This window comes from Patagioenas fasciata, chromosome 12 (genome assembly GCF_037038585.1).
Source record: "Patagioenas fasciata isolate bPatFas1 chromosome 12, bPatFas1.hap1, whole genome shotgun sequence".
NCBI lineage: Eukaryota > Metazoa > Chordata > Aves > Columbiformes > Columbidae > Patagioenas > Patagioenas fasciata.
The window spans coordinates 16,151,838-16,168,534 of NC_092531.1; the positions used below are offsets into that span (position 1 = coordinate 16,151,838).

The window sequence follows — 16,697 nt, forward strand, 5'->3', positions numbered from 1 at the left end:
GGCAGGGAGGGCTATGGAACAGAGCATCATTGACCCGCTCCTGAGCCCATCCTTTGTATGCGCCATCGCCTTCTCCCTAACAAAGCCTATTTTCTAATATCCCACGAGCTTTCTGCTGTCCTTTGAATCGTGTCTGTGGGAGGCAAAGACTCTCCAGCCCCTCTGCCTGTGCCCATGGCTCCCTGTGGTACCCCTTGTGCCCATCCAGTGCTCCACAGCCAGGGTCACCTGAGGAATCCTGCCCCAAAATTTGCTGCAGTTTGCCTGGGGTGCAGGAGGGATGCCCAAGGATACATGGCGGGTAATGCTGGGGGGTGCAGGGAAGATGCCAGGGGGATTTGGGAACCAGTGCTAGAGGGATGCAGGGGGGAGGTGCAATGGGAGATGCCTGTGGGGGTAGTGCAGAGATGGGCGGTGGTGGATGCCTGGGGGGATACAGGGAGAGGGGAGAGTATACAGGCAGGATGCCAAGGACTCAGTGCTGGGGTATGCAGGGCAGTGATGGGGGGTTTCAGGTTGGCCACCCCGGGGGGCTAAACTGGGAGGACACATGAGGAGCTGCCGGGGGGGATGTGGGGGCACAAAGGAGGATGCTGGGGGGTGCAGGGGGAAACCCAGAGCGCAGTACTGGGGAATGCAGGGGGGTGCGGGGGGGCTGTCCGTGGACATGCAGGGGGTATCTGGGGAGCAGCAGCAGGACATGCAATGGGGTGCAGAGGAATGCAGGGGTGTACAGGGGGGTTTCTGGAAAGCAGCACAGCTGCATGCAGGGGGGATGCAGGGGGTACAGGACGTGTCCGGGTCACATGTAGGGGGGATGCAGGGGAATGCAGAGGGTTTGCCGGGGGGGCTGCACCGAGTCTCCCAGGGGGGTTGCTGAGGTGTGAAGCGGGGTTTCCGCGGAGCGGGACCGGGACATGAAAGGGGATGCAGGGGGTTGTTCGGGGACACCCGGGGCGACGCAGGGGGTTATCCGGGAAGCAGTACCGCGTACACACGGGGGTGCAGGAATGGCAGGCGGGATGCCCGGCGGCACGCAGGGGGATGCAAGGGGATGCTCAGAAACCGCCCCCCTTCCCCTAGCGCCCGCTTTCCCGCCGCTGCCGCCCGGCCGGGCCCTCCCCGCTGCCTCCACCCTCCCCCCCCACCCCGCCCGGAGCATCCCCCCGCCCCCGCCGGGCTCCGGGGCCGCTTTAAAAGGCGCAGCTCCCCGCTCCGCCCAGCTCGGCACCGCGGAGCGCACCATGCCCGCTGCAGCCGGCCCCGGCCCGGGAAGCGCGGCCGCTCCGCCGTCCGCCCGCCTCTGCTTGCTGGTCCTGGCGCTGCCGCTGGCGCTGAGCGGGCGCGGAGCCGCGGCCGAGCCCTCCCGCACCGTCTACACCAACCACTGGGCCGTGCGGGTGCGGGGGGGCCCCGCCGAGGCCGCCCGCCTCGCCGCCACCTACGGGTACATCAGCCTGGGGCAGGTAAGGGGAAGAGAGGAGCACCGAGGGGCGGGCAGATGCCGGGGTACCGGGAGCAGAGGATGCAAAGGGGGGTCGTACTGGGAGCCTGAGGGAGTCCTGGGGTCTTGGAGCTGTCAAGAGTCCCGGGAGCGGAGAGTTGCGGGGGGGGTCCCGGGAACTATCGGGGCTCCCGGGAGCTGCAGAGGGATCTACACCGGGGGTCTGCGGAGGGTCCCGGGAAGATGCCGGGGGTCCCGAGGAGCCGGAGCTGCCGGGGGTCCCGGGACTGGAGCGGCGCCGGGAGTTCCGACACCAGCAACCTGCGGGCGATCCCGAGAGTGGGGACCTGCCGGGGGTCTCGCACTGTCGGTTCCGGCTTCGGGAAACTGCCGGGGGTCCCGCGGAGCTGCCGGGTCTGTCGGCACAGGGGTGGTGCCGGGGGTCCCAAGGAGATGGGCCCCTCCCGCCCCCGGGAGCGGCGGGATGAGGACGATGCAGCGATGCTGGCGGAGCGATTTGGCCCAGGGGGGCGGCCGGGCAGCCACGATTCCGTTCCCCTCACCTTGGCCGCCGCTCCTCGGGGTGCCCTCGCCCCGCACAACCCGTTCCCACACCGGCTGCGGGTTGCACAAGTTCCTCCCATCCCGGCGAGTTACATTTGTGGATTTAACAAACTTTGGACTCTCTGGCACCGGGTTTATCGGAGATATTGGGAACACGAGGAACTTTTGCTTTCCATCCCCCGCAGAGCACGGATGGCTTAAGGTGACTTTCATCACGGCAGCTCCTTTTTCCTGTCAATTTCTTCATTCTGTGTAAACCCAGATGTGGGCAGGTGTCCTCAGAGTTTCCTCCGGAGTTTATTACCTTCCGCACTGTTCAGCGCTCTGCTGGCTGGGTGGCACTTCAGGTTGTCTTCCTGCCCAAGGTGTCTCCTGGACTATAAATTATATCCTTGCTTTATATTGCAACCCTGCTTTTAAGTATAATTAAAGTCACGAGGTGCTGTGTAAACAAATTTGCGGGGGGAAGGCTGAATCTGGGACGGTGTTTCCTGCACCAGTGTCAATGGGGGACAACCCTGCACGTCCTACCCTCCATCCCCTACCTGCTGTGGTTGGCTCTTGCCCCACTGAGGAGAAAATCACTTAAATTATTCAAATGCCTCTATCACAGGGCTGGGTCAATGCTGTTGTGCAACCCAAAGGGCTTTTCGATGTTTATCCCTCTTCAGCCAGAGAATATCTTGATTGAGCTTCCCACTCTCCTGGTTTGCATCAGCCTCACGTCAGATCCTGGGTTGGGGTTTTGCTGTGTCCCTGCCCATTGGAGCATTTGTTTCTCCCCAACATTCCAGCTTTCCCAAGCTCATCCCCATGATATCAGAGGCATTTGGCCCATGGGCACAACATGGCCCCATTGGAGCATTTCTCCCTCCCCCCGAGCTCTTCCCCGGGGCAGCTCAGTGCAGGCTGGAGAGCAAGGGAAATATTTCTGCAGTTGCATCAGGTTGTTCCTGGCTCCCGCCTTTCCCGCGGATGCTGGGAGGTCCTGCACCGCTGGGGCTTCCCCAGCTGCTCTCTGTACCCTGCCTTCAGCTTTCGAGACCCTGGGGCTTTTCCCACAGGAGCTTGTCCGTGGTCGAACCCTGAGGAACTGCTTTCCCTGTGCTTGTGGGGGCCTGGGTGTCCCCAGCTTCCCCTGCTGCATCCTCTGCCCATGGAGCTGCTGGGGACAGCACTGTCCCTGGTGATTTGTGCCCTCCCTGGGGGCCTGGTCCTGCCAAGGGGCTGTCACCCTGCCATGGGGAGAGGGTTAGGTGGAGGCAAGTGGTGGAGTCCCACATGTTGAGGGAGGAGGAGAGGTGATGGTCACAGAGGTAGCACAGCTGGGTGCAAGGGAGGCTCAGCTGGTGGCTGGTGAGCTCTTTTCCTCTGAGATGCAACCTGGGGTCTGCTGACACATTCTTAGCTGGGAAGGGCATTGCTGGGTTTTGCACACACCCATGTCTGCCCCATATCCCAGCTGTCCTCCCATGTTGCCATGCCCAGCCCCCAAGACAATTTAAAATCCTTCTGGCTCACAGTAGAGTGACATTTTTCTTGGGGAATCATTTTCATCAACTTCTATTGAAGTGAAGCAAACAATTAAACAAAAGGAAAAGACTTTACACCCCCAAATGTCTGCTTGTTCCTCCCTGCCCTGGGCTGGGAGGAGCCAGGACAGGCCCTGGCCGAGGGCGGTGTGGTGCTGGTGCCCTAGGCAGCACCTCCACTGCCATCCTGGAGTGGTGATGAGCCTGTTCCTATTCCAATAATGAGATGTATCCGATTTATTTTTCCTTGTGCGATGTCCAAAGCGTTGCATTTTGGGAGGGCTCACATGTGCTCAGCAGTCTCTGCTGTGGTGCAGGAGGTGGGCAGGATTCATTTGGGGCTGGAATTTGAGCTTTCCTGGATATTTGTCTGGAGGATGCTGGAGCGATAGCGTCCTCGCAGCCCTGGGCTCTGTCCTTACTGGGCTGAATCCAGCTGTGACCATCTAAGAATGACATTCCTGAAGGCAGGAGCTCTTGTGCCTGCTGGGCATGGGTGGGCATGGACCAGGCATGGCCTCCCCAGCTCGGTCCATCCTCCTGCAGGACATCAGCACAGATGCTGGTGTTTTGCAGAAATGGGCTGGTTTGGGTGAAATGCTGGAGGACTTTGCTGTGATAAGGAGGGAAGAAACAGGCTCAGCAATTCTCTTGTGGGCTCTAGTGCTGCCATTGGTGGTGTACAGCTCCCAAAAAGCTCTGCTTTGCAATATCTCATTAGCTGCCAGCAACCTTGAACCTGCTGGAAATACTAATGGCTGTTAACTAGGCAGGGCAGGGATGGATGCTGCTGCAGGAGCGTCTCCCAGTGCCTCTCCTGCCCCGGTGCCTTTGTGGGGGCCTTGCAGGCAGCATGGGGATTTGTGGGAGAAGGGGAATGGAAAAGCAGGTTGGGAGGTGGCTGACCCCCTTGCAATCATACCTCTTTTTAACACTGGTAAGTATTTGTGGAGTACTCCCTCTTGGCAAGGACCTCTGGAGATCTCTGGTCCACCCCGCTCAATTAACTGGGGGGCTAAATCAGGCTGTGTGGAGCCTCAACTGGGTGAGATTTGAAGTTCTCCAAGGATGGAGATCCCACCATCTCCCCAGGCCCATGTGTCACCATCCTACCCAAAGAATTTCTGTCTTTATACCCAGTTAGGATTTCTCCCCTTGCAACTTGTTGCTTCTCATCCTTTTGCCATCCATCTCTAACTACGTGGGTCCCATTGGAGCCATGAGAAGGTCCTTCAGCTTCAAACTCTTCCCGATTTGGCTGGATGACATTGGCGGGTGTGTGGTTTATTGAAAGTGGAGCCATTGACACCCCTTGCGTAGTGACAATGGCATTGTGGGGTGCAAAACACGTTCATGTTGCCTCTGAATTGCTCCAAGCTTGTTCTATCTGCAGCCCAGCTGAGCATGGTGGAACCAACCAGGGCTTCCTCTGCCTCAGTTAACAGGTGGTGAGAAGAAAACTACCTTGGTGCTGTGTGCAGGAGAAAACTCAGATCATTTGGGTGTCTCCAGTAGTCCCATCCCCAGGGGTTGCATTGCTGAGCCCCACTGAGCTGACTGACCTCAAGGAGGAGAAAGAATACTCTTGCATTTAAAAAAAACGGCAATTTTTAATTTTTCTTCTTAGAATAGCTCAGGTAAAGTGGTCTCTGGAGGTTACTCGGTCCAACCTCTGCTCAGAGTGGGGCTGGCTTTCAAGTTAGCCTCAACTTCAGAAGGTTTTTCCTTATTTTTCCTTCAATAAATCCTAGGAGAATAAAGAACCTGGAGCACAGGGTGCTTCTCCTGCTGCTATCACCAGACATCCCCAGACCTTGGGATGGGTTTTCTACCTCCCCATCTTCTTGCTGATTTGCATTGCGTGGTAATTTTGCACTCGTTTCTGAAAAGCCCACTCCGGTGGGAAACAGAAGTGCTTCTTCAGCCGATGCTTGTTTATAGAGCGTGATCCTGTTATGATGAGTGCCAGAGGGACTGGAGATGAGAATAAACTGAATATTATAAACCCTGCAAACTCAAGGCTGAGCTGGTGGATGCGGAGCTGAACCTGAAGAGTGGCCTCACACAAATTTTCCCTACAATATGGGGAGGTTGGAGCATCCTCCTTCTCTTTCCTAAGTACAAGTGGATTTAAGGAATGGGTCTTAAAAGCCAAATGCAGATTGCAGCGAGCAGCCACTTTGCATGTAGATGTTACAGAAAATGCACAGCTACGCTGTAAAGCAGAGAAAAAGGTGGTGGTGGAGGGGGAGAGAGCGTTTAAAGAGCTTGAGTGGAAACAAATTACAAAAATCACTACCGGCAGTAAAGACAAGTTGGTGAAATGACGTTCTGGCATAAAAGGCAGAGCAAAACTAATTAAATATTTAATGCTCATAAGAGGCACTGGCACATCTCAAGGTATTAAGTGTGATAAAGATGTAAGTAGTTGTCATTATCTGCTTCAGCATCTGGTCTGGACAAACCTGTTTACTCCCCCCACCCTGTTCTCTTGTAGCCAGCCCTGGTCTGGCCTCGGGGATGTCACCCTGGCTCCTGGGTCACATCTGGCTTCAGGGATGTCACCCCAGCCCCTGGGTTGCAGACAGGGGCTCATGGTACAGCTCACCCTGGTCCCTTGAGCCAGGCACAGGACCTGCCCCTGTCTCTCAGCAACATCCAGCTCCTGGCCATGGGCTGGGTTTTTTCAGAGCGGGGGGGGGGGGAAAATCAGCTTCAAGGAAAAAGGAATTTTTACCAGAGACCCAACTTGTACCAAAATTGTGTGACTGGGGAGCCAGCTTTTGGGTTTTCCCCATCCCTAATCTGTGAATCCCTTTGGGATGCTCTTCATGTGGTGTCTGGCCAAGAGAGCTGCATTGTTGCATAGTCCTGAGAATTGATCTATGCTTTTGGGATGGAAAAGAGGAGTTAAGGTGTCTCCAGCTGCTGGGATAAAAGGGCTGGAGGCAGTGCAGCCACCTGGGGTTCAGCAGGGTGGTGTGGCTGGCATGGCACTTTCCTGCAAATATGGGGCATTTCAGCTCTGTTCAACAACAACAACAGCAACAACAACAAAAAAAAGCCAAGCAAATACAAAAAAAGGCAAAAACTTGTAAAGGAGGAGCGTGGGGCTTTCCTGAGCTGAAGGGATCTGGTGGGGCTGCATTTTCCAGCTCGCCTTCGCTCCCGGGTTGCACTTACCACTGGGGAGGGACTCGAGGCAGGGGCATGTGTTATACATCCCTTGGGAAGCATCATTGGTTTGCTTGGAGACATTTAAATTTTATTTTTTACTCCTGCTACCATCTCTGACTCCAGGTTAAGCACAGTTATATCTTGTGCTTCTACTGAGCATCCCAGGATTAGCAGGGATGGCATTCACCCCTCCTTACGGGGCTGTTTGTGCTGCTGGAGCATTGGGTGGGGAAAGGCAGCGGGATGAGGCACCGCTCCCCCAGCTCCGCTGCAGCTGCTGAGCTCATTTTTATCTCATTATTCCTGCTCGGGAGATGATGGAAGGCAGTTTGTAAAAAGATGTATTTAATGGGTGAAAATTCATAAAAATGTTTTCTGCGCTCTGTTGTGCCGGTGCAGCATCTAGCAGTGGCACTGGGGTTAGTGCCAGCATCCTGCATCCCCTCCCTGAACATTGGGTTTGTGTTGCGAGACACAGCTGCACCAACACACAAAGGGGTGCTGCCAGCACCAAAATGGGGTGAGCCACAGGAAAACCTGTTTTTTGTATATATTTTTTATTTTTTAAAACCCTCTCTTTTTGCAGATTGGGAGTTTGGAAAACTACTACCACTTTCACCACAGCAAGACGTTTAAGCGCTCGACGCTGAGCAGCCGGGGACCGCACAACTTTCTCCGTATGGACCCCAAGGTACAGGGCTGGGCAGCCTGGGGTCCCCCAGCCTCTGAGGGGGTGGTGGTATGCGGGTCCCCATTTCCCCTGGAGAAGCCCATTGACTTGATCCAGGTCAAGTGTGAGCCTGAGCATCTTGCAACGACATGTTATGCTTGAACTGCAGCCCTGTGCGTGCACGGGGTGACTCATTGGCCACGGGTACGTCGATTGGTGATGAAAAATACTGAGAAGTGACTAAATGTTAACATCTGCCTGAAACCAGGAGGAAGAGGGAGAAAAAAAGCCTTCCAGGGTAGAAAGGCTGCTACATGCTTGGGGTGTTGATCCAGTTGCCACAACATTTGCTGCCTCTATGGTTGCTATGTGTGAAATCCTTGGCAATGTCCCTGCATTGCTTTTTCCTAGAGCAAGCATCCGAAGGGATTTTTTCAGTGCAGCTGAATTGACAAAAGTATTGGGAGGGCGGAAGGAGAAGGTGAGGTGGGACAGGCAGGACCTGGGTGAGCTGGGTTCGGAGTGATGACAGCAAAGGGCTGTGGCTCTGCCTTGGCTTTCTCCTTCCCAGCTCCACCTGGCACCTGAACCCTGCAAGATGCTACTTCTGCAGTGCAGTGGAAGGGTTAATGTGTAGGGAGGGGAAAGGAAGAAATAAGTGCAGAAAAAGTCATTACAATGAAGGTACCTGTGCTGCAGTGAGTGGCTGGTGCTTGCACTGATGCTCCCGGCTGCCCTTGGGATACTCTTACCTGAAATATTTCCAACTCATCACATCCCATCCACATCTCTCCAGGCTCACACAGCACCCCTGCTTTACCTCAATCAGCTGGCTTTCCAGTGAGATTTGCTGTTAAATATTTGGGCAGGGTCTGTAGCACCTTTCTGAGGAGGCACACAGGTGACGTTGCTGGTGGGGTAAAATTTGGCAAGAAGAGTGTCAGTGCCCTGCAAGTGTGCTGGGCTCTAATTGAAGCTGATCACCCTCGGAGAGGTGCACAGGCATCCCAGCAAATGATGAATTCAGCTCTGCAATTGAAATATTACAATTTTGATAAGTTTAGTTACAATGCAAACCAAATCAATGAGCTTTTAGTCTTATTAACATTTACCTTGCCTCACTCTGTGGGCTGCAAGCTGGAGCAATTAGCTCTTGTTCTCTTAATCCTTCCTTATCAGTTGGAGTTCAAGGCCTCTTGGCATGTGTTGTCTCTCCCATGCACATTTGCAAATTGTTCTGGAGATATCTCAGCACTTGGATGGGAAAACATCACTGCGAGGCACAAGGAGACAGGAGCTGGAGTAGTGAAGATGGAAAGAAATCTTGCAGAAAGCCCAACAAAACAGCAAATTCAATTATTTGCAGATGTTGGGTGGTTCATGCCTTCCAGGGACTATTGTTTCCAGTGCCGTTATTTATCAGTTTGCTCTGCTGTGGTGGTTGGTGACACAAGGACCAGGCATCACTCAGGGTCCTGGTCCCTGAGGGACCACACTGCTGCTGAGCTCGCCTCATGCCCCAGGAGCCCCCCGCAGCTGCAGCTGCTCCGTTTGGGGCTGATATGATGTGGTAGGTGATGGAAGGGGAGGAGAGATGTGGCAAATCCAGCAATTCTGAGGGCAGGTTGTGGTGGTGAGGGTAAAAGGTGTGGAGATGCATTGGGACGCAGAGAGGGGTCATGCTGGCTCCATAGGATGCTCCTGTTGGTCCTCATGGTGCTGGACCCTTCAGCCTCACTGCTCTGGTCTCCTAATCCTCATCGGAGGATGTTGCAGCCTCAGTCCCTGTGCCTTTGGCCGTGTACCACAGCAAAAGCTGGGGAAGGGGCTGGAGCACAAGTGTGATGGGAACGGCTGAGGGACCTGGGGGGTTCAGCCTGGAGAACAGGAGCTGAGGGGAGACCTTCTGATCTCTGAACTGCCTGAAAGGAGCTTGGAGCGTGGAAAAAGCTGGTCTCTTCTCCCCAGCCACAAGAGACAAGTCAAGAGGAAACAGCCTCAAGTTGCACCAGGGGAGGTTGAGGTTGGATCTTGAGAACAATTTCTTCCCCAAAGGGCTGTCGGGCATTGGAACAGGCTGCCCAGGGCAGTGGTGGAGTCACCATCCCTGGAGGGGTTGAACAGATGTGGATATGAGGTTCTCAGGGACATGGGGTAGTGCCAGGGATGGGGTAACAGTTGGACTTGTTCTTGAAGGGTCTCTTCCAACCAAAATGATTCTATGATAAAACCGACCCCACCTAAATTTTTGCCGTGCTTTGTCGTGAACATGCTGGAAGCATCTGGTTTGTCCTGGACCTCAGCTTTAATTGCTGCATATCCACTAGAATAAGTCAAGCAATTGCTTTTCTGGAGCTGCATCCTCAGCTGTGCTGGTGATCATGTTTGGTGGAGACACCCTGGGTGGCTGGATCTGAGCATCACCCATGGAAATTCTCAGAGTAAGGGGGAAAATGAAAAGCTTCTGCTCTGTTTCCAGCAAGGGCAGAGGATTTGGCTCAGTGATACCTGTGCCTTCTCGCAGGGTCCTTTGATGTCACTCATGGTGGCCTTGTTTGCAGGGATGGACCTGAGAACCTCCAGGCTCAGGGCTGTGTTGCAACAATTTTGGTCATTTCTAGTAGCAAAATTTTCTTTTTTTTAATTTCCGAGAAGCTTCTCCCCCCCAAGATGAGTGCTGGAAGTGGATCTGAGTTTCACAACCCATGGCAGTGGTTGCAGGGATGCCCTGGGCTCCTTCCCGCTCGTCTTCCCACACCAGTGGCATCAATTTAGCAAAACTTCACTTGAAATCAATGCTGTTAGACTGCTGATTTCTTTTTGTCCACACAAGACTTCTCCATTGACTCCTGACTGGCAGCGCTGGGGTCAATCAGGAGCGTGTTTAGGATGAAGATGTCACTGTGTGGCACTGTAGCTCCTGGCAAAATCCTGAGAAATCCTACATTTTCCTGGGGTTCCTGCATCTGACAAAACTGCAGATGATCGCTGTGACTGAGGCAGTGAGACCCATGGTAATGCTGCCAAGGAGTGCTGCTTTAAGGAAAAAGGCTGGGTATTTGGGCTATATCCTCTTTTTTTGTTTTGGTTTTTGTTTGTTTTTTAACTAGACCATGAAGTTGTACTTCTGATACTTAAATCCACCATCATAAAAGCAAAGCAGCATGCTGTTGTCAGCCAAGGCACTGTGGAAACTAAATTTTCTATGAAATATAAATGTTTTTTCCTTTCAACAGTTTTTCTTTAAAATATAGATGTTTAAAAATCAAGCTCTAGGCTGGAAACTGTCGTGTTTCTGATACCCAGCTCCCCATCCACCTCCATCCAAGTCAGAAAGCTGCAAACCATGCAAGAAGCACTCTGTTCAGCTGACAGTTTTCACATAAACGATCCCAACAAAAAGTTGCATTTCAGATTTTTTTATGATTTTTCATTACAAAACCATAGTCAGAAGAATAGAGCCATCCCCACAAGCAGCTTTGGTGTTCCCAGAAGACCCCGAGCTGTTGGGATGTGCCTGGTGAGGAATGATGTGCTCTGGAGCCCTCCCAGCTCATCAGCTGGTGCAGCCCTTCTCCCCCCACCATAAGCACATGTAAAGATGTGGTCTATAAACTATTTTTACAACTTGTTTTTAATAAACCTGGGTTTTATCTTTGTGCTGAAGGCAGGAGGGCCCTTTTTGTGAGCAATAAAGGGTCTGAAGGGGAGAAAAATCTCACTGGGGTGGGATGGGGCTGCTCCCAAACCAGCACCGTAGGCAGCTCTTGGTGCAGGCAAACACCGACATTTCCCAATACTGGCCTTTTCTGACCCATTTCCCATTTGATCTCTTCGTGTGTCATGTCCCACTGAAAAGCAAACAAATGTCAGAGAAGTTGTCCCCAAGGCCACCTCGCCCACCACCAGTGCCAAAAACACCTCTTGGGAGCTGGCCATGTCCCCTGAGACCTGCCGTGGCCATGGGTGGTCACGACAGATATTTGGGAAACATATTGTCTGTGTAAAGTCCCCAGTTTTATTATTTTGTCAGGAGAAGAGGAGCTGGAAGGTTGAGCAGCCTCGGAGCTGGGTGGTGAAGTCTCAGGGCTGAGCTGCTGCCTCCTGGCCAGGGGGAAGGATCAGCCCCAGAGTTAAGCCAAGCTCCTGAGTCCAATGTTTTGACTAAACACTGAAATATGTGATTTGTCTCCAGTGGGACTTCAGCATGTGCCTCAGTGTTTCGTTAAGCCCAGAGAGGCTTTGGCATGTGCTTGGAGACGACGTTGTTTATGCTCAAGAGTTTTGTTGCACCAGGAGGTCCATGGCTCGGAGAAGACAAAGAGTCAACCTTGCCCTGCCTGTCTGTCTGTCCATCCATCCCTTAATCCCCCAAAATGAAGCTACTACCTCCGCAGCAGCCCTGCCAAAGGTGCTGGGGAGGTGGTTTTCTAGTGCGTGGGATTACGCTAGGATGGGTCCAAGTAGAGGTTTGCATCGCTTCTGCATCCTGCATCCAGTTTCAGCAGGTGATGCTAGAATCTGTCCCCACGGGTGATGCCTGTCTCAGTGCCCAGGGACGACGCTGACCCACGGCTCTCCTTGCAGGTGGACTGGCTGCAGCAGCAGGAGGTGAAGCGGCGGGTGAAGCGGCAGGTCCGAGGGGAGCCTCACGTCCTGCCCTTCAATGACCCAGTGTGGCCCAACATGTGGTACCTGGTGAGTGTCTCCTCATCGCTGCCCTGCCAGGAACCTGCTGCTTTATGGGGGGGTGGGGGGGCGGTAATTTATTTTTAATCAAACAAGTCATCAGTCTTTGCTCAGCCTGAACAGTAATGAAACACCTTAATATCAGCAAATGTGCTTCGCAATAGGATCTTAAAATTGTAAATTAATACTCAGTAGAGTCTAGTTTGAAGTGTTTCACTGTCATTAGCAGCCCCTCATTATGGTCTGCATAGCAAAGGCCTGGGAGGAACACCGCTGCAGTTTGCCCATCCAGGAGCTGCAGCCATCTATTTCCAATATAATTTTTTTTCTCTCCTGTCTGCTTCATCGATCTGTATTTGACAGGGAATTTCATTGAAAATTAAGCACAGAAAGGAAATGAGCACTTCAAAACCGAAGAGCCCGCAGTATTTGAAATGGCAGAGGAAAAGAAATAGGGAGATAGCATTGCCTGGATTAACTGCTGCTGGACATCTTTGATCAATGGAGCAAAGTTATAACAAATCTATGAGTTATATGGCAAGGAGTGGAACATATATGTATTTTCTGGTTGATTAAATGGGCTCCCAGCCTGACTACTCGCTTAGATGTGCTGCAATGGGGTTGCAGCCCATCTTGCAGCTTGTGCTTGTTGTGTTTCCCCCCATAGCACTGTGGTGATAAAAACAGTCGCTGCAGGTCGGAGATGAACGTCCTGGCAGCCTGGCAGAGGGGCTACACCGGGAAAAACGTGGTGGTCACTATCCTCGATGACGGTATAGAGAGGAACCACCCTGACCTCCTGCAAAACTACGTGAGCTGGGGGATGGATGGGCTGGGGCTGGTCCTCATGGTGGAGAATTTCAGCATATAAACACAGTTTAAGATTGTGTGTTGGCAGATGAGAAGAAAAGGGGTGGGTTTTTTTTTTTTAAAAAAAAAAGCCTGAGATGTTTTTAAGAATAAAATGAGGTTTTCAGACAAGAGGGTTTGGGGGAAACTCCCTTTGCAGCTGCCTGGGAAGCAGCCGCCTCCCTCCCACTCGCCAAAAACCTGCATGGACCCACTCAGCCCCAGCTCAAACCTTAAACAGCCGTGGTTGGGGGGCGGGGGAAGTGCCAGACCCGGCGGGATTTGGGGTTCAGAGGAGCTGTCTCCATGGGAGTGGGATGTTTCATTTGGGAAACATGCAGGGCTGTAGCCCAGAACTATTTATCCTGAGAAACGGTGAGAAACTAAGGGGAAAATGGCATTTTTTTGCCTGCTTTGGTTCTATTGACTGGGTGAAGCAGGACAGTGCTGCTGCTGAAGCCACTGTGTCCCCTGCTGTGCTGGTAAGTTGAACGTAATGACAGTAACATGTTTTTAGGACCCTCTTGCAAGCTACGATGTCAATGGGAATGACCACGACCCAACTCCACGCTACGATGCCAGCAATGAGAATAAGTACGTGACACTAACTGCTGTGGAGCTGGGGTGTGCGGGCGTCCCCTGGGGCTGGGTGTCCCCCTGTGGTGTCTTCAAGGTCCATGACCTTTCCCCATCCCCAGCACTGCAGAGGATGCTGCCTTATGGGCTTTGCGTGGAGGCATTGGATTTAATGCAAATTTAGCCCACAGCAACCATGCTAATTGCTAACGAACCCTTGAGCCATCAAACAGGCGCACTGGGTGGGGGGGGCGGTCCTTGGCATGATTGGGAGTCAAACCACGTGAGTCAGGCAGAGTGTCTTGGATGAAACTTGATCACCCTTTTGGGGCTTTGGTTAAAGCAGGACAGGCACGTGGTAGCACGTGTGGAAAGGAAATGAGAATGCAAAGAGGAGATTGCATTTAGGTGTGAGATGCAAACAGCAAATTGCGTTTAGGTGTGAGATGAAAAGAGCAAATTGCATTTAGCTGCAAGATGCAAAGAGCAAAATTGCTTTTTGCATTGGTTCCCTCCGTCCCCAAGGGTTTTGGACAAGGGTTCCGCAGTCTTTCTCTCACCACTCTGGCCTCAGTGCCTGTTTCTATGTGTGGGGTGGCCAGAGCGATCCTTCCCTGTGGGATGTTGGCTCATGGGGGGTTTCTTTTTGCAGACATGGCACCCGCTGTGCAGGTGAAGTGGCGGCAGCAGTGAACAACTCGTATTGCATCGTGGGCATTGCCTACAACGCCCGCATCGGAGGTGAGGCTGTCACCTGCCCTTCGCTGTCCCCACCGAGGGGCCCTGGCCACCCTGACCGTGCCAAGGGGCTCCTGGGGCGGGTGGTGGGTGCTGCTCTCCCAGATATTGCCAGGAAAGAGGCACCTCCTCAGTGCCTCAGCTACAGGGAGCCCAGGGGTGCTGGGGGGGGATGATGGGTGACACAGGGTGCAGGGGATCCTGGCATCATGTATTTTGGGATGGAATCCTACTCGGGCTGCATCCTCGCTGTGAGGATGCACGTGGACCGAGGATGTGGTAGTTTCAAGACAAAAGTTTGGGAGCCTGGGGAGGGGCCTGGCCTTTTTGGGGTGGCTGTATTTGCTATGACTGGCAGCACCAGTTTAGTTTCAGAGCCAAAAATTGCTCATTTGTGAGGTTAATTTAGTGTCTGTAGATGAACCACTCAGAGTGGGGGTCTGAGAAGACCCCCCAAAATAGCCTTGTGGGGAAAAAAACAAGGAGGTGGGGGGCCAGGGCTGTGCAGGGTGGGGGGACGTTTGCACAGTCCCTCGAATAACACAATGTGCCTGTGCATCTTTATCACCAAACTGGATCCTGATGGTAATTAGCATCACAGAACTCATTTGCATTAGTGGAGCTGGTTTGGAGGCTGGTCTAGCACCTGCCAGTGAGATGGGGGTGTTGGGGGAGAGCGAGTGCCGTGTCCCATCTGTGTGACTGGTGGGACCATGTAGGTGACAAATGCCTGGAACCGGGTCCTTACCAGGGGTTTTAGCCCTGGCACTATAGTATGGGGAGAGGGGATTTTACTGCATCCTCCCCCGCAGTCCAACGCTGAGAGAAGTTGCAGTCGGGAGCACAGACACAAGCGCATGTGGGTGTGTTCAGGGCTTAATTCTTTTTCTCGCTTTGTCCATCCTGGCTGTGCAAGAAACAGCTTTCATTAAGGTTGTGTCTGCAGGCAGTCCCGCTCCTGGCCAAGCATTGTCCGTGGGTCCCTGCGCTGGTGAAATCCCCCAAGGGAAGAAATAACCCCGAGGAGAGGGAATGAGGGAATCATGTGGTCTGTAAAGGCTGCAGCACGTCATCCCATCCCATCCCATCCCGTCCCATCCCATCCCGTCCCATCCCATCCCCTGCACATGGAATGGCTTCTTGCTTCTTAGTGGCTTCTTGCCTCTAAAAACTCATCTCCAAGCACCCACCAAGCAGCAGCAGAGCGAGGCAAAGCCCCCAGAGGGGATGTTTAAGGCAGTTCTTCATCCTGCAGGATCAGGCCATTGCCTTCTTGCTCTTTTTCAAGCTCGTTTCTCTGCAGCAGCTGTGGAGACAAGCATTACTTGTTGACTTTATAACGACCTGTGGGTCCCATTTTAATTTGCTTCCTTCAACGAGTGCCTTGCCTTCGGGGTGTATAGGGGGGGCATTGATCGATGTGAAGCGCCTGGTGCAAGGTAGAGACCACGGGCTTCCCACAACATGAAGAGGCAAAGGGGAAAAATAAAGTCCGTAGCCGTATCAAGTTTGGGATTGTGGAAGAAAATGCGCTATAGCTGCAGTAAGAGTGATTTTAGATGGATTACGCAAATAAAGCAGCGATTAATGAGCACGACTTGTTGGGGAAGCCTATTTGTCACACTGGAGAGCTACCATCTAATTTTCCCGGCTGCTCTTCAGTGCTCTTGCGTTGCTTTTCATTTGCTCTGGGCAAAATACATTGCTGCTGGAGAAACAAAACGGGCTCCCGACATCCTTCCTCTTCCTTTTCCCTCTCCCTGAGCGCTCGCTCTGAAGGCTGGATTGCTCCCGGTGTGGCAAAAGGCTCGGTTATTGTGCAGCATCCTTCCCTGCTCCCTCCTGCCCCACGCTATTTAACTGTGGCATCCCTGCATCATGGGTGGTTGATGCTGGGCTTGGCCTTGGGTTGACTTTTGTCTGGCTCTGGGCTGGCTTAGGACTGACTTTGGGTTGTCTCTGAGCTGGCTTTGGGTTGTCTCTGAGCCGGCTTTTGACCGACCTTGGGCTGGCTCTAGGCTGTTTTAGGACTGGCTTTGGCTTGGATTTGAGCTGGCTCTGGGTTGACTCCAGGCTGGCTTTCAACTGACCTTGAGCTAGCTCTGGGTTGGCTTTAGGCTGGCTCTGGGTTGGCTTTAAGTTCTCTTTGGTCTGGCGCTGCGTTGACTTCGAGTTGGCTTTGAGCTGACTCTGGGCTGACTCTAGGTTGTCTTTGGGCTGTTTTGGGTTCACTTTGAGCTAACTTTGGGTTGACTTCGAGCTAACTTTGGACTGGCTTTGGACTGACTTCAAGCTAATTTGGGCTAAATTTAGGCTCGCTGATACGTGCCCACATTTAGCAAGCGCAAAAACTGATCCCTCAGCTAGTTTTTCTTGCTGCATCACAGCTGAGTGTGGCTTGGACAGCAGGCTCAGCTTTTTGGCCCTTCTCCTCATGTTTTCTTGTGAAAACAACAAA

General features: G+C 53.0%; 1 protein-coding gene across 2 annotated transcripts in view; it reads left to right on the top strand.

Annotated features, from left to right (window-relative positions):
- The first annotated feature begins 1,237 nt into the window (after nt 1-1,237).
- The window catches only part of PCSK6 (proprotein convertase subtilisin/kexin type 6), a 35,942-nt gene continuing 20,482 nt past the window's right edge, over nt 1,238-16,697 (top strand). For both annotated transcript variants that reach the window (XR_011741049.1, XM_065847736.2), the window contains exons 1-6: nt 1,238-1,466; nt 7,304-7,408; nt 11,975-12,085; nt 12,744-12,887; nt 13,443-13,519; nt 14,154-14,242. Coding sequence is in view for 1 of the 2 variants with exons in the window: in XM_065847736.2 (XP_065703808.1) it covers nt 1,245-1,466; nt 7,304-7,408; nt 11,975-12,085; nt 12,744-12,887; nt 13,443-13,519; nt 14,154-14,242 (748 nt within the window). In the remaining variant the exon portion in view is untranslated. The remainder of the gene's footprint in view (nt 1,467-7,303; nt 7,409-11,974; nt 12,086-12,743; nt 12,888-13,442; nt 13,520-14,153; nt 14,243-16,697) is intronic.